A 27,271-nucleotide genomic window follows, 5' to 3' on the forward strand; every position below is an offset into this window, starting at 1 on the left:
TCCTATGCATAATCATAGATCGTTTTTGACAATGCTGAAGGTCACGGTCTCCTACACTGACTATCAGATTCCTTGGTTTGCTTGGTGAGTTACATATTAAAGTCTAACCAATTTATTTGAGCATAAGCTTTCGTAAGCTACAGCTCACTTCATCCGATGAAGTGAGCTGTAGCTCACGAAAGCTTATGCTCAAATAAATTGGTTAGTCTCTAAGGTGCCACAAGTACTCCTTTTCTTTTTGCGAATACAGACTAACACGGCTGTTACTCTGAAACATATTAAAGTCTAAACCTGCAATCCCGCATGAAGTGAGTCTTAGATCTGTGAAAATTTGACAGACCTAGAGACTTGTGTGCTCTTTTTCTCTGTAGAACTGGTACAATACTGGGAATGGCCGTGCAAGTATTCCCACTAGTCTGCCTTAACCCTGAACTGCCAGGACTACTTTTATTTATTTAATTTAAGAGCAAAGAAGGTGCTTACCTGTAAGAACCACTTTTTCTGCCATTAGTCTCTGCTGTCGCTGGTGTGGTGGTTTTTGTGATGTGGACATCTGCCATTACATTTAAAGGCCAAGTCATTTAACATATTGTCATCACACAGACATGGATGGCAACAACTTTTACCCGCTATCAGTTTTGGCTGGATTTGAACCAGTAACCCAGAAGAGTCTCTTATATATATTTAATTAGCCATCCAACCTTTCTGTCGTCCCACTCTGTCCCTATCCCAAAGGTCTGGGTTTAAGTTGCGGAATATCTATTTTAATATCAAAAGACACAAGCTAATAAATATTAAAATAGAAAGTGAGTTCAAAACTGGATACATTTTTTTCTATGCTCCTTGTGCCTTGCTTGATTGATGAAGATGACTCTGCACCTTTGAATGACTAAGCAGCACCACTAAGCCTAACTGCTATCTCTCTATCTTATTCTAGTTTTTGAAACCTTTGCCTTACATGATGCATTTAAATTCCCAAATCATAGCTATTCCAACTGGTGATACTTCCTCTCTTGTATTCCTCTCTGCTGATATGTTTTAACTGTCTGATCCCATAAGTTGTTTCAGAAATACATGCTATAGTTGGGCAATAATGATCTCAAGTCAGGATTCAAAAATAATGTTAATCTACAGCCAGTATTTTGTGCAAAATCATATAGAAAAGGAATTCATTAAACAGGGCTGTCTTTTACAAGCTGACAACAAAGGTCTTAAATATCATGGAATAATTCTTATTCAGTTATAAAAAATATAAAGACAATTCCATTCATTATTAAACAAATTGACAGCAGATTTTTTAACTAAGAGCAATCAACTTTCAAACATTTAAATACAAGATACTGTATTTATTTGAAAAAGTTATTCTAAATTTAACTCTGTAAATAATAATATGATGATGAGATGGGCTTTCCTAATCTTGAGCTCTATTATGGGACCAAATGTTTTTTTCCATTGCTTTTTTTTCCATTGGGGGTAGTATCAGGTTCTCTCCTTTGGCTGGAGGAACTGAATAGTAATAACACCCATGACGGTCATCTGAACTACAGCTCTCTCCATGCCTGAGGGGGAGAGGATGACGACAATTTCTAGTTTAATATTTCAGTCTAGGAAAGAGCATTCCCTCCCCCTGCAGTTTATGTAAGGGCCTGATGCTGCTGCTGCTGATTTAGAAAACAATTTGGAAAGTCAACTTTTTAAAGCAAATTTGAAGTTGCCTTTCTGTATGTGACAGGAGCAGTAAAGGACAAATCCTTCCACTGGGGTATTTTTTGGCTTCAGAATTTACCTTTAAAATATTACTGTAGAGTGAGAGGGAAGAAGATTAAAGACTGTTCCTTCAAGAAGATATGAATTAACTACCTTGGGATGAGAGTGCAGACCCAGCATTATGTGTCTGACATAGACTAAATTGAAGTGGTTCAAGCTTTTAGTGTCTTCTGGTTCATTTTATGTGATGCACAAGGGAGCTGCTGACAGTCTAAGCTTGCTTTTATTTCTTAGCAATTTCAAACCCTGGTTGAAAGAAAAATCCTTGAAGCATTTGGATAAGTCGTTATAAAGACAGTAGTCTTAACAATATGCAGCCTCATGGGCTCTTCCAGCTACATTAGTATCACTGCAGTGTCATTAAATAGTCATTTTTCTCCCTTAAAGCGTGAATTGAAATACCAAATGAGTTGCTGTGCAGATTTAAGCAGGTGCAATAAAAAAAATCACAAGTCGGCTCTCAAATGGTGAAGTGTGTGGAGTTTTATTCTCTAGGCAACTGAGAATGAATTGAATTAAACAAGATTTCCTAATTATCTCAAGATTCAAGTCACTAAGGACAATTAAGTGAATTTCCCTTATTGGTCAGGTGCAAGAGACAAGCAAATCTCTTATTTATACCTGGACAACAAACATGACAGAGTGAAGTCTAAGAGTGAAATTACCTTTTATATCTATGAACAGTTTAAACAAACAAAGGAGATATGCTAGGGCTCTGAAACATCAATCTCCGAAGGGCAATATCTTCACGATGGTTTTAACAAGCGTCCCTGTCATGGGCATTTGACATGCTATGGACACTGGGACTATTCAAAGACTTGTACTGATTTTATAAATGTTAAGTGTATCTTTATGGGCTGGCTAATTATTGAATTTCTGGCTCAGCAGGCAAGCTAAATGATTCTTCTGACAGGGACTAAAACCACTGAGGGTAATTAATGCACATCCCTAATGCAGGTAACAAGTCTGTGGCAGTTTCATCCCCTGGGGAAATCACATGCTCTGGCTTGGCCTGGTTCAAGAAGCCTAAGAACATAAAGGACTTTTGAGAAAGTATAAAGTAAACATCCTGATGTAAGGAGACAGGTAACTGGCATTCAAGCCAAGAATTGACATGAAACTGTGACCAAGAGAGACAGGCCCAGTGAAAAAGGCCTGGACTACAATCCTATCCATCTTCCACTTGGAGACCCTGATGACGGCCTCATTAGCTACACCTGCATATAAGTTGCTTATTGTTTTTGTTTCTCCCTAGTGCTTTTGTTTTGAATAAACAAGACTGTTTTATGAAAGTTGGCTGGTCACTGGTTAACCCTGACATTGCCCCTGAGAGAACAAGACTGCAGGTACTGAATTAGTCAGACTTACTGAGCTAATCACAGTGAATTGCAAGAGTCTGCAGCCTGAGTCCCTGGTTAGGAAGGAGAGCATTGCAGGGTTCAGCTCAGAGAAAGATGATGGCTAAAGGCCTGAAACCTAAGAATGGGGTGCTCTCAAGGAGGCTATGAAGGGGTCAGAGGTGTAGTTACCTTGGGAAATTTGGCAGGGCTGAGCAGGCTCACCGGGGATACTTCAATTAGATTTTTTTTTTATTACGTTTTAAAACTGCTCAGTATTCTTAGTGGCTTGACACACAAAATGTGGCTTTTCTCACTGTTAAAGGTGATGAAAACTGATTGAGATATTCATAAATAACGTTTAGTTTAATTCCCAAATCTAAAATCTTTTTTTAAAAAGTAGCGAACATTCCCAGAGAAGCTTGGAAAAATTGACAAATGTTTCCAAATTGATGTCGGTACAGCCCCACATATTTGAGAAAATACAAGAAGACTTTTCTTTTAGCATGGTTCATTGTACAGCATATCAGAGTTTATTTTCCATTATACTAAGGAATGTTACAGATTTGGTTCTTTTCTATATAAGTTCCTATGCTGTGCTCGTCACTGTAGTATATGAAGCAGCATGACTAACATCTGTCTCATCCTCTTCCATGGGGATTTGTGCGCATATAGATGGAGTGTTTTATTTTGGAATTTATATGGTAATAAATTAATATAAAATACACACAAATGCCCACAAACTGTTATATGTTTGTTAGAGAAGGCAAAGCGAAAGAAATGGGACTTCTACTTGGAGCAGAAGGTGGTGAGGTTTTTGATAGTCCTTAGTTCCTGGGGGAGTTCATTAGTCTTGTGCTGACCCCTGAGGAAGTTCCATCTCCTGTACAACTGAGCTTTACCTATACCATAGAGAGTTCCACTGAGCCAGAAGCACAGAGTTGCTGATCATGGTCTTCATCCTAGGGATTTGGTCAGTCTTTTAGATACCCTGGGCCCAGGTCATGGAGTGCCTTGAAGGGTCGATAAAAGTGGGAAAGAGTCCTGTGGCACCTTATAGACTAACAGACATATTGGAGCATAGGCTTTTGTGGGTGAATACCCACTTTGTTGGATGCAACACAGCTACCCCTCTGATACTTGAAGGATCGAGATATTGAACTCGATGCAATATTCTATAAGAAGCCAGAATGGGGAGGGGAGGATAGATTTGATATGGTTATACCTGTGTTGCTGGGGGGGGATGCACTGCAGCTTCCTATTCTAGTTGGTGTTTCTTAAGCACTGAAGGCTTCATGGCCAGCTATATTGCACTGCTGTAATCCAAGCAAGAAGTGACAGAGGCATGAATAACTGAAGCCAGGTCATCAACTGCCAGGATGGGATGGAGTGTCTCAGCCAACCAGAGATCACAGAAAGTGTTACTTGAGGATGCTGCTATATGTGAGAGCTTAGCATCAGGGAGGAATCTGGGAGCACTCCTAAACTATGGATTGAATTCACCATCATGGGTGTGTATCTTCAACCAAAGGAGATTAAACCAAGCTGCAGACTCTTCAGAATACTTTCCTATGTCCACCAGGATAACCTCTGTTATGCTTGGGTTCAGCTTCAACCAGCTGTTCTTCATCCTGTGAACTGATCCTGTCCAAGCACTAGGCCATCTTGATGGTAGTGGTATTCTCCTATGTGGTAAAGGAGAGTAGAGCTGTGCCTCATCTGCATGCTGCTGGCACTAGAGTCTCTACTGTCTGCCCAGTTCAGGTTAGGTGACAATAGAAACTTACTGAGAGGGAGATGAAACTTTTAGTGATTAGAACAGTGGGACTGGGAGAGTTCCAAGTGGACTACTGGTTCTTCCCATGTCTATCACTTACAATGCTGTATGATCTTCTGCTTTGTCTTCTAATGTCTAAAAAGGTACATTCTTTACCTCACAGTAACAAACATATATAAGTTACCCTGAGTTTAAAACACAGTGAAGACCAGGCACTTGAATTTTACTATGAGGTAAACTCACAAAGGTCAATGCCTGTAGGGCACATAGGGCTGTTTATCTTGCAATGAAACTAAAATGCCTGGTCTTCACTGTAACTTTTTTTTTAACCTTGGGATACCTCATGTGTGTATGTTAGTTATCCTGAGGTAAAAAAGTACCCTTTTTAAGCAGCAAAGCCAAGGCCTTAAGACAACTTACGTAAAACCTTGTGTCTCAAGTTTCTCAATTGGGTATAATGCTACTTACCTACCTAACATGGGTGCTGAGACTTAATTCCATGTTTGTAAAGTGTTCTGAAATTATTGGATAGTAAGACACTAAGTGCGCAACACTATTATTAACTGAGCTAAAATAGTAGTGTGATTGTGCTGATACTTGACTGCATCAGGTGAAATTAGATATGAAATGTGTGATTTGAGGAAACACACTTTATCTCAGGTCAAAAAGAAGACTTGATTCAAAGTTACTGGTTTTTTAGCCTTTAAGGCTGGGATTCTCCCAACATTCATTCCCTTTTTAGATTTCATCCTTACAGCATAAACTGTTCCTGTGTTGTACACAAACAGCTGTGCATACTCAGCATCTGGCTATGGTTTAGGAAGCACAAAAGGATGTGGCTTTTACCTTATTTCTCATTTCTGAGCATGTTAAACAAATTCTTGGTGCAAGAGCTTTTTTTAAATAACCTATGTTACGTCTAATGAGGTAGACACTTACATGGCAAACAGATGTTACAGGAAATAGTTACAGGAAAAACAATTATGTTGTGTAGCTGTCATCTATACTGTACTGGATCTCTGTGGGTATAGCCTGAAGGAGACTGCAAGAGACTGGGGAGTAAAGGATTCCACATAATTACCACAGAGATGTGCGAAGTGTCAGATGCAAACTTACATTTTTCTTGAGACCATCACCCTTTTTGAAACCCTGACATGGAGTCTTTCAAAGTGCAGGATCCTCATTCATCCTCTCTAATTCCTTCAATACATGTACACGCTTTACTTTCTATGCTAGTGCTAGCAGATATCTAGCTAAAATCCAGATGGCTTGTCCTATGCTCGCTAATAAAATGAGAATCAAGTGGCACAAGGTATTCAACTCTCCTTGAGTGAGCACACACATCTCAGTACTTCTTTGATATGACCAAATCAAGTCTGGGAATCACTAGTCTCTTGTTAGACTTGTGTGTGCCATCCATCTCCTTAGCCACTCAATATGCAGTTATTTAATAAAGATAAAGTGAGCAACCATCACGCTACTGCACCAGCATCCATCAGACCAAATCTGCAAGTCAACTATTCCACTATAACAGAAATGAAGTTGTCACAACCCAATGGCCCCCTCCCTCAGGGAGTCCCCTGGGGAGGCAGATCAGCAATGTATGTTGCTAATACTGTTGCAGGCATTGCAAAGCATTTTGGGAAGCGTGAAAGGTGTGAGTGTGGAGTGGAAGATTCCTTTGCAGGTTACAAAAGGCCAAAGTGGGAGGGAGAAAGAAAGGAATGGGTTAACTCGAGGATTCAGCTAGGCTTGAAGATAAGGGGTGAAACTGCCACTCAAGGCCATCGTGCAGACAAAGAAGCTCCCTGCTGCTAAACAGCCAAAAGCCTGTGGGAGAGGAACTGAACCAAACAGACCTGAAAGAGGGAGGGGGGGACAAAACTAGTGAGAATGGGAAGGTCAGCGAATGGGAACATAGTGGTGTGTTCTGGACGCTGTAGTTAACAGTTTTTGCTTTTAAAATGTACCCTCTTGACTGAGCACAGTATGATACTAAAAAGATGTAAAGAACATTTTGCGACTCTCCTCAATTGTGAGTAGAGTGCAAATGATCAAATAGCATGCTCAATCAAGCAAAGACCAGTTTGATTTGAGTTGGAATATCCACCAACTTTGGAGGAGACTAAAAATGCACTTATGGAAATAACAAAGGCAGCTAGAGCTGGTGAAATCCCAGCTGGCATGCTGAAACAAGTTAGTCCTACACTCCACAAAGCTTTCCTAGACTTATTTACTTTCTGCTGGGAAAAAGTGGTTTTAACCCAGGATTTCTAAGATGCCAAAATAGTTACAATCTATAAGCATAAAGGGGACAGACAGACATTGTGGCAATTATTGTGGCACTTCACTCCTCTCCATCGCTGGTAAGATCCTTGGTAAGTTGCTGAAAAGGCTTTAGGTTCTTGCAGATGATGTACTCCCTGAATCCCAGTGTGATTTTCATTTGTCAAGCAGCACTGCCAATGTGATATTTACCCTACACCAGTTACTGAAGAAAGCTGCTGAACAAATAATGCCCCTGTATGCTGCCTTTGTCGACCTCTGCTGTCTGGTGCCTTCTCGCAAAGTTTGGCTGACCGGACAAACTAATCAACCTCATATGCTGCTTCCATGACAATATGCTGGCCCCTGTATCAGTGGGTGCTGACTCATCTGATCCCTTTCTGTAGCCCATGGGATTAAACAAGGCTGTGATCTTTCCCCTACGTTATTTACTTTGTTCTTGGTTGGAGTACTAGAAGTCGCTGCACGTATTTACCACTACAGGTGTCACTTTAACAACATGATTCAGTGGCAGACTTCTAAACCTCCACCAAATGAGGGCTAAAAGCAAATCCCAGCAAAGTGAAATAAAGGATCTACTGTATGCAGATGACTCAGCATTTGTTGCCCTTTCTGAAAATGACCTACAACATTTGCTGAATTCCTTTGCCCATGCTTTATCCCTTTATGGCCTTTGTACTAATGTAAAGAAAACAGAAATCCTGTATCAACCATCTCCTAGCAGAAACCCATTACTTCCATCACTAACAGACATAAAATTGAATGGCTGCCACTTAAACAACGTCAAGTCCTTCTGCTACCTAGGTAGCATGGTTACCAATGACACCAGCATTGATAAAGAACTTTCAGCACACTTAAACTCAACTGCCTCAGCTTTCAGTCATCTACAAAAAAGACTGGAGAAGGGGGGGGGGGGGACGACAGGGGGCATGCGGGGCAGAAAGGGTCAAAGTGTCCACAAAGTGCCAAGTTTACAGCGCTGTTGTGCTCCCTTGTCTTCTATATTCGTTAGAGACTCATAGCCATATCCAAAAACGTAACTGCCTGCAACGTGTCACCTATGCAGTATAATGGGAATCAAATGGTCTGATAAAATCACCAACAATGAAGTACTACGTATGACAACCATGCTAAGCTTAGAAGCCATGCCAGCGTGGAAGCAAACTGACTGCCTAAGAGAGTTCTGTACTGTGAATTTAAAATAGGTAGTAGGAAGGTTGGCCGTTCCAAACTCCACTACAAGGATTGCATCAAGTGGCACACAGTCTGCGGGACTGAACTTAATGACCTGAGAGGATACAACCCATGACAGGCGAGTTTGGCACTCAGCTATGAAGGAAGCAGAGCGTGCAAAGGATTATTGTTCTGCCAACTCGGCCGACACAGGAGGGAACGTAGACACTAAGTGCCCTGGTATGTTTCCTGAACCCTACATGTGGAAACTGATTTTCAGTTGTAGTCGTACTTGATTGAGTGACAGCCATTACTTTTTATATTTGATAGACAATACAACTTAAATGCTGCAGTATCCATCAGCAAACATTAAGAAATCTAGAGCAGTTGCTTTTTATAACCAGGTTTACTTCGTATGCATCATGCTTAGGGCATATTTTTATTAGTCATCTCCATCTAGATTGATCTCATCAATAATCTATGCAGAAGTTAAAATAGGAATAGCAGTGTTTTTTTTAATCCAGAGGTAGAATGATCAATATTAATGGCAAAAGTCTAAGTAGGAAGCTATTTTATAACTGAATATTCAGATTTTAAGATGCACATAAAGGGGTCCCAAAGAATTACTTACAGTTGCCTCTTTATCACCTTTTAAGATTAAAAACCGAGCATGGAGTCCAACTGAGTACTATATTTTCATTACATAAAACATCTTGTCACACTTTACGCTGACCCTTTTTTCCTGAGGGATAAGGTGGTTTTATTGCTGCTGGTAGTTGAAATATTAGCAAGGTACAGACCATGGATTGTGACCTATTTGTTGGATAAAGCGCTTTGGTCAATATTTTCAAACTTGGAAGTCTAATAATAGTCATGTTCTAAGCATACATAATTGAAGTCCTAAAAGGTGTGGGTGTTCAGCACCTCTGAAAAGAAGGCCATCTATTTTAGGAGCCTAGCTTGATTTCTGGTCAAATCTGCACTAGTCTCTCTCGTACCATCGTCCATACAAAGCAGCTGTCACTAAACCAGAGGACGGTCCACTTTTACTCATGAAATAGTAGTTGTTTTTCCAACCCAAGTGATCAGTGAAGTCTACGTTAATACCAGACATCAGCAGTAAAGGAAAGATATAGGAAGTACTAAAATTTCCCCCCAGCTGAAAATCTATCAAAGCAGTGGCATCTGTGACCTCCTGCCCACAGGTGCTATAACTGAGGCCACCACACTTCACTAAGGCACAAACCTGAACATAGTATGTGCCATGGACTGTATGAAGCCCATCAAAGACACCCAAAGCATACAATTCATCAGATATAGTAGGTCTCTGGTAACTTAAATAACAACAGAGGGTGTTAGCACAAACCTGTAGCTCCCCTTTAGTTCCCCTTACAGGAACCAAAGTGAAATTGTCATACATCATCTCCCTGTAAAATATCAGAGGGGCTCCTTCTTTGTCTTTTTCTGCTACCCAGCAGTGGGCCTCTTGTTCCTTCTTATTGCAAACCTGATCATCGATGTGAAGGCTTGCAAAATTGTTGTGGGGGTATTCAATGCTCTTTCCAGGTTTTGCATTGCTCTCCAGATGGGATTCATGCTCTGGTGTCATCACAGAGATCTCTGCTACTATAAGCTTCCCATCATGACTTTCCATATCATGGTAGATGAAAGACTTTAATGGTGTGTATATGCCACTACCTGTCATACCCAGTGCAGGGTGGTGGATATTAGCTGCCAAAACATTTATATTAAAAGCAGTTGCAAAAGCTCGTTGAAATTCTACAGCAGACAGGAGTGGGAGCTGGTTCATCCATGCAGTCGGATACACAACCTGCTTCACATTGTATTCCTTGACCAGGCTTACAGCAGGCTCATAGAAGAGCATATCAAAGCAAGTGAACATGCCAAACTTGCCAGCAAAAGGTGTATCAAAAAGCACATGATCAACCTCTGGAGGTGTATTGAAAGCATATTCAAAATACAGGTTTTGTTTGCGGTATCTGGCTACCAGAGTACCATTGGCGTTGAATACCACATCAGTATTAAACTGGTATCTCCCATCAGGTGGGCAGAGAGGATCCTTATACTCGCAGGGCTGCTTAGCTCCTATGTTTGCCACTAGGAACATTTTGCTCCTCAGTGCCATGCAGCTCAGTCGCTGAAGAACCTGGAGAAACAGTTTAGCAATACGTAAGCATTTTATTATGTGTGTGGATATTTATTATTTTATCAAACATGGTGTATTTCAAACCTCTTGAGATTATTCACTCTGTATTTGCAAAAACATTAAAAATGTCAGCGTTTGTGGAAAAATTAAATATAAGTGTTTGATGAAATTGTTGATTGATTGGGGCAGGTCCTTTCTATACAAAAGGCACATTATTTCTGACTTGAATGTCTCACGATATCCAAAACAATTTAGAAACACTTAAATAGTGTTTTAGTCATTGAAAAGAAAAAAACATTCCCTTACACTTTAAGGGCCTGATTTTTCAGAAATGGCCTCAAGTTTTGTGGGTGCAATTATGTCTGCAAATAATGAGGGCCAGATGAAAGCACTTCCGTGACAGTGTAACTGATTTGCAGGTACACTCAGCTATGAGAAGCATAATTATGAGGATCTGCTCCTGCAATTGCTTGCTGGTACAATTGGAGGTTGTGTTGTGGCTCATCAGACCCAAAATAACTGAATACTGTAAGCAACTGAAGAAGACAAATCTGAACTTAGGGCAGCAGTGGAATGAACTGGTAGTTCTTAGTTTTTAATTATGGGAAAATGACAAAGCAATAAAGACAAACTATTACTGAGACTTTTATTTTGGCCATGAAAAGCTTTAAATAAATGCCCTTAATTTCATCCAGTTGGTTCCAAGGAAATACTTGGTAGTGATGCTTGTAGGAAAAGGTTTCCTTCTCATCTGTAAGTCTTTTATTGGCGGTTTTGGGGTAAATACCTGTAGATGTATCCTTACATCTTAGTAATGTTTGGATTATTTATATTAATCTTTTTTTTTCTGAACACTAAACTTCAGTAAAATACCAGTAAAAAGCTTATCTATTGCACTAAAGTTGTGTTGGATGACATGAGTAACTTAATGGCTGGGAACAGAATGAGCTAGGTTTTTGGCTTGCTTTGTTCCTCTCCTCGAAGACAACAGGCCCTATTAGGCATTATCTTTAAATATTTTATATTTAAAGAAAAACATCCTTTGTTCTCATACGTGTATTTCAATGACTTCATCTCAAATTTGCCACGTCTGTAAGTAAAAAAAAAGTTTTCTAGCTGCCAGCCCTGCAAACTCTACATGGGATCTGAAAGTCAAGCTGGGTTCATAGATATTAAGGTCAGAAGGGACCATTATGATCATCTAACCTCCTGCACAATGCAGGCCACGGAATCTCACCCACCCATTCCGGCAATAAACCTCTCACCTATGTCTGAGCTACTGAAGTCCTCATGCTTTTCCGTCTTGCGTGTATCACGAGTAATAGATTCTGTGGGGCAAATTATGCCCTCAGTTATACCTGTAATTCGCCATGTCTTCAAATTCTGCCTCATTAACACCTGTGCAACCCCATTAATTCTTCATGGTTGCACAAGTGTAACTGAAGGCAGAATTTGGTAGTGCAGTTGGAGCATAATTAGTAATTCTGTTGCACATGTCAATAGAATCCAGCGCACATGTGCTCGCTCTGTAGTGCTGATTCTTTCAGGGCTAATGGGAGTCAAAAGCAGCTAAAACATATTTGTTACTCAAGTTGGCAGATACAACTCTGTATTCATACAAGAATGGACTACTTGAGTGGGAAGATACTATTTTCGTATTAGTTTTAAACTGATCTTTGTTTGTTCATAGAACCAGTTTCAAAACAATTTGAGATTCTTGTGAGTCAGAAAATCCACTCACCAATGTAAACTGTGGGCCAAATCCTGCTCCCTCTACCAACAGAGTAGTCCCACTGAAGTCACTGGTCAGTTTTATCTTTGGTCTAACCCCATTAATTTCAGTGGCATTATACCAAGAATTGTGGCCCACTGTGGTTACTTGTGTGAATAGGATCAACAGGTTTCAACTCTGTATGTGGTTATGCAACCAGTCATGTTAATCAAACCATCTGTTGTACACAAATCTGAGTATTTGAGCTATTTCTTGTGATTCTGATAATGTTCTTTAGTTTTAAAAAACAGGGGTGAGAGAACACTTGATGCTACCACTGAATTGGAATGTTTAATCTAGTGTGTTAATTGCCTTCAGTGAAACCATAAATAATGAGAATGTCTAGAGGGAAACTCTCGATGCATCTCTTACATAGGACTATTGTTTTAGTTGGAATAAAAATTAAACCATTCCTATCCTATTAAACATTGATACCAAAGTTTCACAGTTTGCTGCTTTAGAAACCCAGAGGCCACAGTAACAATTTTCACAAACTGTCTATGTGGAATCCGTTTTGCTTACTTAAGGCCAGATATTGATCTCAGTTACGCTGCTATAAATTCAGAATAATTCTTTAAGGTAACAGAGTTACTCCAGGGTAAATGGAGAGTGACTGGGAACACAGTCTGGTCCTTATGAAATATTTTCTTGGTTACTTCTTTAAACTAGGGCTAATTGCATTTTTAAGAGCTCCTTGGCTCCTGCTGTTTGTTCTCCACCTGGAGTATAAATCCTCTGTTGTTCACTACACTTCCACAGTAGGCAATTTTAAAACCTATACCTCTGTATCGCTGAACAGATGTGGCTCTCTGCATGGATTCCATTTCACAGACTGGGGACACGGAACAAACTCCAAATAAGGGTAGATGCTCTCTCTGGTGAAGTTGAAGCCATGGATTCCATCTTCAGGAAATACAATGATCTGTGCACCCTGTAAGCAAAACAAACACATACCTTGTAGCCAAAAATTATACATGGGAAAAATGATCCAATGCTAACAAGGAAAGCAAAATGGGATCTCTTTTGGTGGTGAGGTTCCATACAAACAAAAGAAAGGGTTGCTTGAGTGTGTTGGGTTGACCATAATATAGAGGGAGCATTTCTTGCCTTTTTAGGTAGCATTGTAGAAAGTATTTTAAACTATTTACTTTAAAATGCACATTAACCTATACATCAGCAGCCACCTTACACTGTGGAAACGGGTCAAATTAAGGGGGGGAAAAAAGGCAGTACTCATTCAAACTCTGCCCATAAAGTATGCTCCACCCATAAGTTACCAAAATAAGGCACCATTCACAGTAGATTGTGCACATATTAAAAAGGTGATTGTGTGTGTGTGTTTTCTTGGCTCCTTGAACTTGGCTCACACTCAGGATGGTTGTCATGGCTCCACAGGGTGTGCCAGAAAGGACCTTTATGCAATCTTTCTAGGAATGTACCCCTTTTAGTACAAGACCCTGGGCCCTCTGTTTCTATCTAACAAAACAAACTGTTGGTAACTTCCATTCTTTTTCAAGTGCTTGCTCATATCGATTCCATTCTAGTTGTGTGTGCACACACGTGTCAGAGATTTCTGCCTTAGCAGTTTCCATAGGGTTGGCTGTGGCACCCCCTTGGGTACCATGCTCATGCATCGGTATATTAGGTGCCACTGATCCCACATCCTTCAGTTCCTTTTTACCACCTGTGACGGTTGGTTGGAGCACCTTGTCTTGCAGACTGCAAGAGCATTAGGGATTCCTTATAGCCTTTTGTTCTCTTATCTGTATGTAGTTTGTAAGTAGCGAGCTAGCCTTTAGTAGAGTTAGGTTATTGTACTCAAAGTCCCGGATGGAACTTCATCCCCGAGTGGGGGCATGCCCGACTCTCCCAGCTTCAAGTTATGCTCGGCATGCAGCAAGCCAATGCCTATCAGTGATCCCCATGAGAGTTGCCTGAAGTGCCTGGGGGAATTCCACAGAAAATGCAAGTGTCGGATTTGGAAAAACTTCTGACCTCGAACACAGGAGCGGGATATCCGCTTGAGAGCGCTCCTCATGGAGGCTGCGTTTCATCCCATGTCGGAGCCCTCCACTGTGGACCCCACGCTGAGTACTTCTGCTTCGGTGCGGCGCGCGCCCCTGGCACTGGGCTCTGCCCAGCACCATTCCCCTTCGCCAGTGCTGAAGAAGCAGCAAACGAAGAGGAGCCCCTCAGCACCAAAGGACAAGGTGACTTCGGGCAAAGGACCTATGTCAGGCCTTGCGCCCGCTTCAGGGTGGTTCAGCGGACGTCAGAACCCCCAGCCCAGCCAGGGATCCACCCCCAAACTCAGGAAGTGGCAGGGTTCCCTGGCCTCTCCTAGAGCTATCAGTGCCTGAGGTGGCCCCGGAAAGCCAAAGACCAAGTGAGCCAACTGGTACTATAGGTGCCACACCAGGTGGCGGACTTGGCTAAGACCCCAGCACCTAAGGGCATGCCGTTCATGGTGCAGCCTCAGAGGATGGTGCAGCACCCCCAGTTGCTGGACCATAGGCGCAGATCTCTATCTCCACGTCCTCGGACCCGGGGACCGTATCCTGGCTCTCCAGCTAGAAGACCCAGTCCCTCGACGCACTCCCCACCTACCAGGCATGGGACTCCAGAGTCAAGTGTCAGCCTCCATACCACCAGGAGTGGCCATTCACCATCATGGTACTGGTCCCAGTCCCTCCAGCAGGCATCATTACTCACCCTCGCCTCACCTGTCCAGTCACTGACCAGAGTCAGCAGGCAGACTCAGACCTCAACAGCTCCACCGTGGTCGCCGGAAGGACAGTCGTCGGACCAAGAGTTCAGCCCTTCGCCTCGAAGGGAGGATTCACCGCCAACACTGGAGAGCGGTGCAGCACCCGCCATGGTTACATCACAGCAAGGGCAGTGGCCCTCACAGTGGCTGGACTGGAACCCGTGGGGAGTGCCTGTGATGCCAGTCCCCTACTCCCACCAGCCTTCCCTGGCAACCTTGGATAAACTGGCCACAGCACCACAGTCAGAGCATGGTGCCGAATCCGTTGCGGGGGCAGCACACTGGTTGCCCGGTGCTTAGGGGTACAGACGCATGAGCGCAGCACTCAAAGGGGCACCACAGCCGACCCTATGGATACCGCTAAGCCAGAAATCTCCGACAACTGTGCACCTGGGCGCGCACACACCTAGAATGGAATGGACATGAGCAAAACCTCTCAAAGAACAACAGTTACAAAAGGTAAGTGACCGTTTTTTCTGTGACTAAGGTTTCTTTCCCTTTCCCCTTCTGTCCCATACTAGGTACAGATGATTCTCCTTCAGGCTGCTGTCTAATGCTGCTTTACAGATCATTCTGAAAAGTAAGTAGCAGTATATAAAGGAAGCACTGTCAGAAAGACACTTGACTTATTTAGTTCCTGCCCACCACGCAGTAGACCTACTCCATCACTCTCCCCTCTCCCCTAGGAGCACAAAAAACAATCTCAAATCTATCTCACCCAGCAATACATAATGCTGTTCACTGTGCTTGTTCCTATTTTACTAAAAGTCTGTACTGGATTTGTGGCTAGCTGTACAATTTATACAATCAAACCTAAAAATAGGGGTGCAGTGCCCCACAAAAGAAGTAAGTAATGTTCTGTGGGATGTTTGAATGAAGAGCTAGGAAAGAGAAGAGTTGTTGTCATGACACTCCTCCATTAAGAGGATTCTTTGATTAAGGGATCAGGTAGGTGCTGGATTCTTAAATAAAAAAGGAAGAGACATTTTTCTATAATAATTAGTCTTTTTTTCCCCAAAACTTGAGTACCTGAAGTTAAGCACCTTCATAAGTGGCCTGATTTTCAGAGGTGCTTAAGTTAATAAGAGTTGCTGGCTGTTCAGGATCTCCAAAAACCAGGCCACTTGTTTAGGTGCCAAATATAGGTTTAGTTGTCTAACTTTAGGCATCCAAATTTGAAAAGACTGTTCTCAATAATTAGAACTTGTTATATAGAACTTAAAATGGCCACTAAGCTGTGGACATATTTTCTGACCTGTTTGGCTGCAGCTATTACTTGCTCTTCATATATATATAAGTTTCTGCTCATCAACTCTAATGCAGAGCGTCGATCAGTTAGGGTTGCTGGGTTAGGACTCAGTCTGGGTCGATGTTCGTACACAGCAGCAACATAATGTCCTTCTCTGTGAACTTCTGCTGAGGCATCTTGATAGCAGAAAAGGAAAAGAAAAACTGTACAGCAGGCTTCCAACATGACTTTTGTCCATAAATCTAGAGTGAAACAGACAAGACCAAAACATTTGAATAACAAATCATCCCAGTTTAAAACTTTCACACTCTTAGCTCTGATTTATTAACAGTGACAGCTAAATTCAGACTCTCAGCAATACTGGACCTAACGGGTTTCCCCTGCCATGTTCCTGGATAAATGTGTTGCTTCTAAAATTCACATTAATCTATTTCAGGTCACAGTTCAAATGTACCGTGTTCATTTCCACTGCATTTATGTCTGCAGTAATTTCCTTGCTCAGTGTCCAACCCAACTCTCAGTGCAACTATCATTGCATTTACAGGGCTGGGTTCATGAACAAAGAAATAGATAATTCCTGAAGAATCAGACTGAGGACTTGTATAATCATCCTGCATGATTTTTTTTTTTAAGTAGATAATATATGTAGACTAAATCTCATTTGATTCAGTGAACTCTTTCATAAACTGCTAGGAAAAATGCTGACTGTAGCTCAGACTGACATTACTGCTTTTTATTATAGACATAAAAAGAAATATGCTGCCCATAAAAACACTACATACATTTTTTTCTCTCTACACTTGGTATTCTCAAATAGATTATCCTTCTTCCTGTTTCCTCCAAGGGGAAAATACAATTTTGATGTTCTAGGTGCTAAAATATTTGCTAGTAGCAATTTGAAGGTATTGCAGCAAAGTAAGTAAAACCCACATTAGTAACTTGTGACTGAATCAATGAGCCCATTCTTTTCTTTTATGACCTCTTTCTCTTCCTGTCAAACTCTTCCACTATCCCCACAATAGCACCCTCTGGTAGAAGTGGAATGCACCCCAAGTGTACCTATAATCTGAGTTCTCTCAGTAATATATGTTCTCTAGTGTGTCTATCACACCTACTGCCCCCAAGACTGGCAAGCAGCATAGTCTGGAGAAATGTACACAGGAACTAGGACTTTGGCAGAGCTGAGTTCTAATTTGAATCTGCCACTGACTTGCTGGATAGCCTCAGGCAAGCCACTTTCTGGCTATCTTCTCATCTATAATGTAAGGAAAACACTTAATCTTTACAGCACCCCTGTGAGGCAGGAGAGTAAATAACATGAGAAGCAGTATATAAGCAAGTGGGTCATGACCCCATTTTAGTGCAGTTGCTAGGGCTGGTTTAGACTTGCTGAGGCTAAAGTCCGAGCCCCACCACCTGCAGCTGAAACCTGAGGGCTTAGGTTATAGGCCCCCTGCCTGGGGCTGAAGCCCTTGGGCTTCAGTTTTGGCCCCCACCACAGGGCCGTTGGGCTTGGAATTTGGCCTGCTAGCCTGAGCCGTGGGCCTCAGGCGGACTTAGGCTTCAGTGACCCCTCCTGGGGTTGTACAGCAATTTTTTTTGTCAGAAGGGGGGCTTGGGGCTACGAAGTTTCAGAATCCTGGCACTAAGGGTATATATGGCTACAGTTCACACTAAGCCTGGGTCTGTGGGACTTAGGCTTGTTTCCATGCCCAGGCTTAAGCAGCCACACTGCATTATAAAGCTGGGTTTACAGTTGCTGGCCCTAGGGGTCTCAGTCATGCTAACACATCCATACTGCACTAGACTGACCTGAATTGGGCCTGCAGCGGCAGCTGTATCCACATTGAAAACGACAGGTCTTGGGACCTGAGTCAGACTGGGACTTGGGCTCTGACCCTCCCCTCTAGCAGGGTGCTGGGACTTGGGTCCTGAGTGCTTCCTAACCCAAGCCAGATTGATTTGTATGTGGACAGAAGAGGGGCTTGAGTTCAAATCCGAATCAAAGTCCAGGCTTAGTGGACAGTGCAGACTTAGACTATGGCTATGGGGCTTGACATTAGCCTAGCCACTCTTGCTCACCAAGAGTATGTTAACACTGCAATAAAAAAATCCCTACACTTGCAAGTTACAGTGCAATAAAGCCACCCAGAGTGCTGTACCTCACTCCCTGTCCACACTGGCAAGGCATATACAGTGCTGTGTCTCTGGGGCTACAGGGCTCCTAGTACTCCACCTCTCTGAGATGATTAACAGCTGTTGCGCATTGGCTGAGACGCTCCAGCATAAAAGGGGGAGTATATTATGCACTGACTGACCCCAGGAAACACCCGATAATCCTTTTAACTGACACATCCTCTCTTGTTTTGTTGTGAACTGTGGATGCCATTCAAAGCTCTGTTTCAGGGGCTGCTTATCAAAACAACACATACAGCTACTGTTTGCTTTGAATGAGTGAGAGGCATGTGGGGGGGGGGTGTCTCCATTTGGAGTGCTGACAGCTAAGGTTTGCTTGAAGGGAGGGGAAAGGGGGGGTTGGAGTCCACTGTGGCTAGCAGCTGCTTATCTCACCTATGAGAAAGAAGAGGAACAGCTGCCATTTGCTTTCAGTGAGTGAGAGAGAGGCGGGGGAGGGAGGGGGTCTGCACTTACAAGATAGTATGCTGACACACTCTCACCCCCCCCCCCCAAAAACCCCACTCTCTCTCCCCATCACACTCCACCCCACCCCCCTTTGAAAAGCACCGTTGCAGCCACTTGAATGCTAGGATAGCTGTCCATAATGCACCGCTCCCAATGCGGCGGCAAACGGGGCCTGGCTAGTGCGCTGGCAGCGTGGACAGACTGCAGCGCTTTCCCTACTCAGCTGTAGGAAGGCGGGTTTAACGCCCAGCGCTGTACATCTGTAAGTGTAGCCGAGGCCGGTGGAGCCCCATGACCCTAAAGGGAGCAGTGCAGTGCTCCGAGACCTTCCCCACAGGGCAATACTACAGCCCTGGAGCCAGCCACGGCCCCTCAGTTATTGCAGCGGGGCCACTCCCTCCCTGGAACGACTCGGGGGAAGAGGGCAGGGAGCTCTTCACCTCAGGCTGTTTCTCAGCGCGGCCCCTCCGCCCCAGGCCCAGGGCAGATCGCTCCCTGCTCACGGCTGCGACCAGTGACTTAGGGCGGGTCGGCCTGGCCCTGTTCACACGGGAAACTCGGCTCCGCAACGCGCACCTGGGCGAGGCCGGACCGCGCGCGCTCGGGACTGGTCTGTCCCCGGCCCTCCCACCAGCCCCGCCCCTCCGCCGCCGCGCCCGCCGCCGCCGCCTCAGGAGCAGCCCCTCCCCTCGGGCCCGCCCCTCCGCCGCCTCAGGAGCAGCCCCTCCCCGCGAGCCCCCTCCCGGCGTCCGCTGTTGAGCGGCACGCCGCTCCTCTCATTGGTCGGCTTCCACGGAGCTCGAGCTGCCCACGTTCTCACGCACGCACGCGCCCGCAAGCGACTGTGGCCTTTCATTCTTTACTTGCCCTCCTCCTTGCCGCAACAGGGGGAGGGGAGGGTCCTTTCTCATACCCTCGCCTACAGCTAGCGGCAAGAATTTCCCTGCCTCTGATTGGCCAGCTCCGATACAGCTGCGAGCCAATCGACAGCCTTTGGTTCAAGCCTCCGCCTCGTGCGCGGGAGCGTATCCTTCCCAACCAACAGCTGTGCTCCCGCTTCCTTTTCCCGTCACGCTGGGTGGTGCACCCTTGACTGCACGTAAGTGTCAATCAGAGCGAAAGACTTTGCTGATTGGTTGGAAGCTGCAGCACCTTCGGCCCGGGGGGCGACCTGGCGCTGCTGGGCGCTTGCGGGCTGCTGTTAAACGCGGACCGCTTCTGAGCGAGCGGGACGACGGCAATGGCTCCCCACGGCGCTGCGGAGGAAGGATGTGTCAGCGGGGCTCAGCTCGTCGCCGAGGCCCTAAAGACACAAGTAAGAGTGCTCCAGGGTGAGCCTTGACCCCCGACGGTAACCGGAAGTACTTCCCCTACGGGAAGGGGGAAGGGTCAGATCGCGTGGTGTAGTAATTAGCGCTCCGCGCTGGCCCCTGACTGATATGGGTTCGAAACCAGCCACCGGCTCTCCCCTCCCAAGCGGTTGGCCCTGTGGGAGGAACATGTGTTGTGCCATCACCTACCTCCTAGGCAGCAGACAGTGGCAGGTGCTGGGGAAGACCCCTGTGCTCTAAGAGCTTGAATGGTGGCAAAGCTGTTCCCAACAGCCCAGCTCCTGGGAGCCAGTTACATGCTGAGAGCCTCGCCTAGGTGCGTCGCCCTGGCGTGAAGATATCCAGGGGGCTGCATGGAAGGTAACCAAGGGAGCTAGGTGGTGTTGGCATTACAGCGAGGCACCGTGTGCATGGCTAATGCAGTCGGACAGTCCAGAGAGAGGAGCAAAAGGTGGGAGGGAAATAATTTTACCATTGGTGAACTTGGGGTAATGGAGGTACAAAAAGATTGAGCAGCTAGCCCTGGGGCTGCAGCAGTCCAGTGCCTTAACCGAGTTCTTCAGGTAGGCAGGTTTTGTGTGGCATTGATCAGCTTAGATCTCTTGCGGCTGGCAATACTGGCATCCCTCTGCTCAGTCTCATTTGGGCTTCCCCGTTCACAGTACAATAGGGAAGTATCATGCCTTTGCTGCCGTTAGCCTGATACTTTACCCAGGGATAAACTCATAACGAGCAAACTAGGGGCATGCTCCTTTCCTGTAATCTAGTTTAGATTGAAAACCTCTCAATGTCTGTGTATATACACAGTTTAAAATAATCTCAGCTGGCTGTGTCATTGTCCAGAGGCTGATGTAACTTGGAAATGCTCTTTTGCTCTCATGCAGAGAGACCTTTACTGGCAGTTGTACAGCTTTCTTGAATTATCAGCTTGCCCACTCCCTGCCTCTGGGGCCATGTCTACAGTACAAAATGATGTTGACCTAACTTGCATCAACATACAGCCATTGTTGTTATTAAATTGCTTGTATGTGCACACTTGGCTCCTTTGTCAGTGGGGTGTGTTCATTGTGGGATGGCTCCCAAAAGCCAGCAGCAGTTGACATAAGTAACACAGGGTCCACGTTAACTCTGCATCAACTTAATTACATCTATCATGACCATGCTGCTGGAGGAGGTGGTGTTATTAAGTCATGCTAGTGAGGCATGTACGTCAGCAGAAGCCAAATTTAAGTGAAGATGCTTCCTCAGATAAGTTGAAACAAGGCAGGTTACCACATCACCCTGTAGTGTAGACCAGGTCTTGGTTTAAACGCCTACCTCATCATCATACTTACTATTATTTTATAATAGTTTTCAAACTTGCATATCCTCTCCTGATTTGAAACAGCTCAAAGTTGGGACAGTTTGTCTAAAAACCTTTAATGACATTTGTACTATGGCTCTCTTATTAAGTTAATTATTAAATAAATGGTTACAGGAAAGGAGCATACCCTTAGTTCATTGGTTATCAGTTTATCCTAGGTAAAGTATCCTGCTATCTGCAGCAAAGCCATCATACTTTCCTAACATACTGTGCACTGGGAAGCCCAAATGAGATGGAGCAGAGAAATGCCAGTAGTGCCAGCTACAAGAGATCAAAAATAATGAGTCAAACCCTCTGAAGAGATACAAAATCATGAGGTGATTTAAAAAAAAAAAAAAAAAAGGCTGTGGGAAGGGGGAGGGGGTGTTGGTCTCTCTTCTGGTTTTTGAACAAGTAGTGTTATTTACTCGCCCAGATCCATTGAGTAAGGTGATTTTGGCCCCTCCTGAAGGAGCTCTCAACCACACATCTACCCATCCCTTGTCCAGCAATTAATTTTACCCCCACTAAGCCTTTGCTCCCCCCATCATTTCAGCTGCCCTCATTCTCCATCAGTGCAACACTCCATCAGTTCAGCCGCACTACCTGCACCCCATCTTTTCAATCTTTATCAGTTTAGCACACCCATCCTCCTCTCTTCTCGGTTCACTTACAATTTTTAATTTTGATTTTGTTATGAATCCATTGCTTGCTGTAGTTTGACTGTGACACAAGCACTTGGCCTGGGCACTTAAATAAGAGTCTTCGATGCCTTTTTGTTAAGGGCCTACTCAATGCATTTTTCCCACTAAGGGGAGGGGAGAGAGACTTTGTCAACCAACCAGAACACACAGTGTTTGGCTTCAGTTCTATAGTAGGGAAATCTGTGCCTGACTACACAATGATTTTAAATTTTAGACTAAACATAACAGGATAGAAGAACTTTCTTATCTATTACCGAGGAAACAAATAACCAATTTGGTACAAGACCTGGAATCTCTTGAAACTGTTCTCCCACCCTAGACTATATGGATACACAAGGGTTGGATTGTGTATTACTGTTTGCCTGGGGTGATGTTTTTTCCCCCATAAATTTTATTGTTATACTTTTATTCACAATTGACCACTGTATTTGTTAAGAACATGCTAGTAATCTTATATTTGAATCACTATTGAAATGCCAATTAAAATATAGTTTGGTGGGGGGAAAAGTTAATTGTTTAAAAGGAAAATATTTATAATAGAAACCTTGTTTTTTAAGACCAAAGTGTAAGGATCTATTGTAATTACATCCTACTGGAGAACAAGCAATATGCATAAGTGATATCTATCTTTTTCTTGAGATCTTGATGTGGTATTATTGCACTTCAACCTCTTTGTTTTTATGTGATTGTGTACTTTATTAGGATTTAAGATAGGCACACTACACAGAAGAAATTTCAGAGATCTGATCGTTGTGCATCAATTTTGGAAATAATTCAGGTTTTTTTTAATTCTTATTTCAGAACATTGAATATATGTTTGGTATTGTTGGTATTCCAGTGACTGAAATTGCAATTGCAGCCCAAGCAATTGGAATAAAATATATAGGAATGAGAAATGAACAAGCTGTAAGTATATATGTTGTGGACTAGTCATCCTTCCTTTTCTTTTTGTATTAGCTATATGTTTTACAGTTGAATCTCTGCTTTATAAATGCCTTTCAGGTGCCCATGAAACACTCATAAAATCTATGATTTTGGTAATCAGGAGCTTACAATAGAGTACCCAAACTCAACAGGAGTGCAGTAGCACAGAAGCTTAGCTTCATGCTTTTGGAACTCAGGAGTTCTGCAGGACTGGAACCTGAGGCTCTGTACTTGTTGGAGTTCCCAACTCCTGCAGCAGTTTTAATCAGTGCTAAGGTAGGGGTCATAAGTAAGGTTGCGATTTAGTCACAAGTTAAGGAATCCGTGACTTCCAAAGACCTCTCTGACTTCAGCCAGAGCTGGCTGGGAGCTGCAGGGTTGCCTGCTGAGGCAGGGAGCTGTGGGGAACCCCCACCACCATGGGCAGCAAGGGGGACCCCAACAGCTTGGAGCCACCAGCGGAGGGGGACCCTGGAGCTCGCAGCCCACCGGCAGATGCCTAGGCTCCCCATTTTGTCATGGATATTTTTAGTAAAACTCAGAGACTGGTGTGACATTCTGTACCTTGGAGGAGCATATTGTAAACCCCATATTCCTCATTTTCATATGATCGTGATCTTACCTTACAAGGCATGCTTTATATGTATCGGGGGGGGGAAGGTTATGATCTGCTGAAAGTCATTTCTCTATCCATATATGTGTATCATTAATGCATATGAAGTTATGAGAATTGTATTGTATGGTGGTCACCAAAACATGCTGTAAGTTGGGAAATCATCCAGATATTAGCTCCCCAGAATCAACAGCAAGGAAAGTAACCAACGCCAAGGCGGGGTGTCAAACAACCCATCAACAGCCATTGTCCAGCAAGGGAACTACAATGCAATGATACCCTGGTGTGGCCTCATGCAGGTGAAATTGCTCAGCCTTCCCTGCAGAGACTCAGCAATGCCCCCCAGACAGGCCTCGACTTGTGCTCCCCAAACACATGGACTGAGGGTATAAAACAGACAGTGGACGCGTACTGGGCCCTTCTCCTGCCCTCCACCTTCGCTACAAGCAACTAAGACACTGAGAAGAAGACAAGACTCCAACAGAGGAGAGTGGCACAGGTTTAAGGAACAAACCTGTATATTAACGACTGTAATATCCAGTGGGGTGAGAAAAAATGCTTAGTCTAGATGTTGCCCAATCTAATAGGCTTGAGAGTTTAGACTGCATGCTTATATTTTCTTTTCGGTAACCACTCGGACTTTCTGCCTATCACTTAATACCACTTAAAATCTATCTTTGTAGTTAATAAATCTGTTTGTTCCACCTGAAGCCGTGCGTTTGGTTTGAAGCGTGTCAGAGATTCCCTTTGGGATAACAAGCCCGGTACATATTAATTTCTTTGTTAAATTGATGAACTCATATAAGCTTGCAGTGTCCAGCAGGCATAAGTGGACACTGCAAGATGGAGGTTCCTAGGGGGCTGGAGGTATTGGCTAGTGTCCAAGGAGCAGCTTACATGCCAGAGACTGTGCGTGAACAGCCCAGGAGTGGGGGCTCTCACAGCAGAGTAGGGTAAGGCTGGCTCCCAGAGTCAAGGATTGGAGTGACCTAGCAGATCACCAATCCAGATAACACCAGAGGGGATGTCGCAACCGGTCACGGGCTTCCGTGAATTTTTCATTATTGCCTGTGCCCTGTTTGTGACTCTTACTAAAAATATCTGTGACAAAATCTTAGCCTTAGTCATAAGTGACCTTTGTTTTACTGGGAGTTTCGATAAAATTGGTGAGTGTTCCTGGAGTTTGTGTTCCAGGGTCCCAGCAATAGAAATTAGAAATGAAAAAGACTTATTAGGTCATTTACTCCATCTCCCTGTATGTGCACAATTGTTCTCTCTAATACATTTTCTAGTGTTCTGTGCACTGTTTTAAACATACTAGGTGATGACTTCAGCCCCTTCCTTTGGGAGACCTTTCTGCAGTCTTACATATTTCACTGTCAGTTTATGCTCACATTTAGCCTAAATGTTCCTTTTCTTAACTTCATTCATTGTTCTTTATCCGCCCCCACCCCGTTATCATTAATTCCTCATTCTTTCAAATGTTTTTAAAGTGTTATGTCCATCATTTCAAATTTCCTCTTCTCTGAGCTCTTGCTATACCTTTCTGGTAGAGGTGGCGATAGATGAACATCTGATCCTATGTTAAGTTGAGCTTTGTTTTCAATGTGATTAAGAAAAATGACTAAGTGGTGGGTCACATTTCTCTTTCCATTGGTAGCATATTTGTTCTGTCCCAGTGACCTCTTGCACCGGCCACATTAATGGAGCACACCAAAACATTCCTGTTTGCTTATTGCAACTGTATCACGTAAGCGTGAATGGGAGTCAGTTTAATGATTTTGCCCAGGTGCCACTTAGGTTTTAAAGATGAAATCTAAAAAAAAAAAAAAAATTAGATTTGCCAATTAAATATTAAAGCCAACATGTGAATGGTATTTAATTAGGATAACTGCTTTTTATTTAGCTTAGAGAGTGATAACTTACTAAGTTTAACACTGGGTTCTTCTCAGGTCAACTTGAAACTTGGACAGTATTTCTCAAATCAGGAAACTTAGTTATTCTTAGCCAATCAACAAGTGTATTCATTCATCAAGACTCATATGGGTGTATAATCAATAGTTCAAGTTTAGATACACCAAATGTTCCAGTCATTTACTGAACACAAAATATACATGCAGTCTTGCAAGTGATTAATATAGACCAGCGATGGGGTCCAGCAGCTATATCATAGAAGACCATAAATCACCAAGATTACATTTACTTATCACTTATCAGTCCTTCAGTATTTATTGCAGTTTAAATGAATCTCCTGGGAATGAGGATGCACCTTGATTTAAGGAACTCTTATGAATGTGCTCCCTGCTACTTCTGGTATTCAATTTGAATACATCAAAAGTAATGGACTAAAGTTATTGTTTGAGGCACTCCAAGGCCAATTTACTTTGTTTTGCAAAGGAATAACAAGTGTATAGTATCACTTAGTTGAAATACAAAATTTGGTTCCTTCAGGTCTCATTAGAAAGAGTACAGATTCAACAAGGTACCTTTCAGTTACTTATATACTAAAGAACATGAAGTGACATACAGTCTCTAAAATGAAATCTTCCAACTTCTGCTCAATCCTAGTTATGCTTAGGACAGGGGAGAGCTGGTCACGTGGTTGGTCCAAGTGTCTGGTAGCTCTTTATGAGTTCAACACCTTCTTTGGTGGGCTCAGAAAACTCTGAGGTCCCACCTGCTGACCTCAGTTTTATACCTGGTTTTCAGTAATTATTGAAGAGGGCTGACCCTCTTATTTCTATTGGACCCTTCTCATACGGGCACTCAGATTTCTGTTTCTCTGCTGTTTCTGTAGATGGCATCAGTGTATAAGAAATTTCTTTGATCCTTTTCTTGGATTCTTTTTATGGGTTTTTTTTTTTTTTCATTTCAAGGAATCTCTATTAATCCAGACTATTAATTGGAATTAATTGTCCATCTTTCTCTTAAAACTAATTAAGATGTTTTCCCCAGCAACTCCAAGTGCAAGGCTGTTCCAAAAGCTCACTTCTGTGATGGTTAGAAACCTTTTTCTAATTTCAAGCCTGAACTTATTTATGGTCAGTTTATACCCGTTTGTTCTTGTGCCTCGTGTTTACCCCACAGTCTATTTATAGAGAGCAATCATCAGGACTGGATTAACCCATCCTTGAGCCCTAGGCGAACAGACACTTCTCTACTCCTGGGGGATTCTGCACCAAAAAATTAAATTCTGCACACGCTATTTTAAAATTCTGCATATTTTATTTATCAAAATAATGCAATATAATCACTTTGGTTCCAGTTATTTTGGTAATTTATTTAAACTACAATACAATGGTTGGAGAATGAAAGTGGGGAGCATTGGAGGAAATCCCCAAACCCCTGTGCCTAATAGTAATGTAGATAGGTTTAACCCTTTATTTCTAGTTATTAGTCAACAAATACATGCAGCCGTAT

General features: G+C 43.2%; 2 protein-coding genes across 8 annotated transcripts in view; one reads left to right on the plus strand and one right to left on the minus strand.

Moving 5' to 3' along the window:
* Positions 1 to 1,274: 1,274 nt before the first annotated feature.
* Positions 1,275 to 20,209, minus strand: BTD (biotinidase). 4 transcript variants are annotated; one of them, XM_084621182.1, is made up of 4 exons: positions 20,090 to 20,209; positions 16,301 to 16,536; positions 13,060 to 13,209; positions 1,275 to 10,507 (listed from the first exon to the last, which is right to left on the minus strand). In XM_084621182.1, the coding sequence occupies exons 2-4, from the start codon at positions 16,517 to 16,519 to the stop codon at positions 9,323 to 9,325; spliced, it is 1,554 nt and encodes a 517-aa protein (XP_084477308.1). In that variant the 5' UTR covers positions 16,520 to 16,536; positions 20,090 to 20,209; the 3' UTR covers positions 1,275 to 9,322. The 4 variants fall into 4 exon arrangements, with proteins under 4 accessions (XP_084477308.1, XP_084477307.1, XP_084477306.1 ...); XM_084621181.1 differs by lacking the exon at positions 20,090 to 20,209 and adding an exon at positions 19,851 to 19,991; XM_084621180.1 differs by lacking the exon at positions 20,090 to 20,209 and adding an exon at positions 19,805 to 19,940.
* HACL1 (2-hydroxyacyl-CoA lyase 1) overlaps positions 19,905 to 27,271 on the plus strand; it is a 33,587-nt gene continuing 26,220 nt past the window's right edge. The window contains exons 1-2 of one of the 4 annotated variants that reach the window (XM_084621176.1): positions 19,905 to 20,036; positions 23,116 to 23,220. In XM_084621176.1, coding sequence (XP_084477302.1) covers positions 23,128 to 23,220 — 93 coding nt within the window. In that variant the 5' untranslated portion in view covers positions 19,905 to 20,036; positions 23,116 to 23,127. Of the gene's footprint in view, positions 20,037 to 20,118; positions 20,269 to 20,311; positions 20,629 to 23,115; positions 23,221 to 27,271 lie in introns of those variants that run through there. The other 3 variants (XM_084621174.1, XM_084621177.1, XM_084621175.1) reach the window with 3 other exon arrangements.

Source organism: Lepidochelys olivacea (assembly GCF_965140295.1).
Source record: "Lepidochelys olivacea isolate rLepOli2 genome assembly, chromosome: 2".
Taxonomy (NCBI): domain Eukaryota; kingdom Metazoa; phylum Chordata; order Testudines; family Cheloniidae; genus Lepidochelys; species Lepidochelys olivacea.

Excerpts from the sequence above, each read along its gene's own strand:
- BTD (XM_084621182.1), bottom strand. The coding sequence starts at position 16,519 with ATGTTGGAAGCCTGCTGTACAGTTTTTCTTTTCCTTTTCTGCTATCAA. Across the intron at positions 13,210-16,300 it reads TAATAGCTGCAGCCAAACAG|GGTGCACAGATCATTGTATT; the intron begins GTCAGAAAATAT and ends TTTTGCTTACAG. Across the intron at positions 10,508-13,059 it reads ATCTGTTCAGCGATACAGAG|GTTCTTCAGCGACTGAGCTG; the intron begins GTATAGGTTTTA and ends CTGTTTCTCCAG.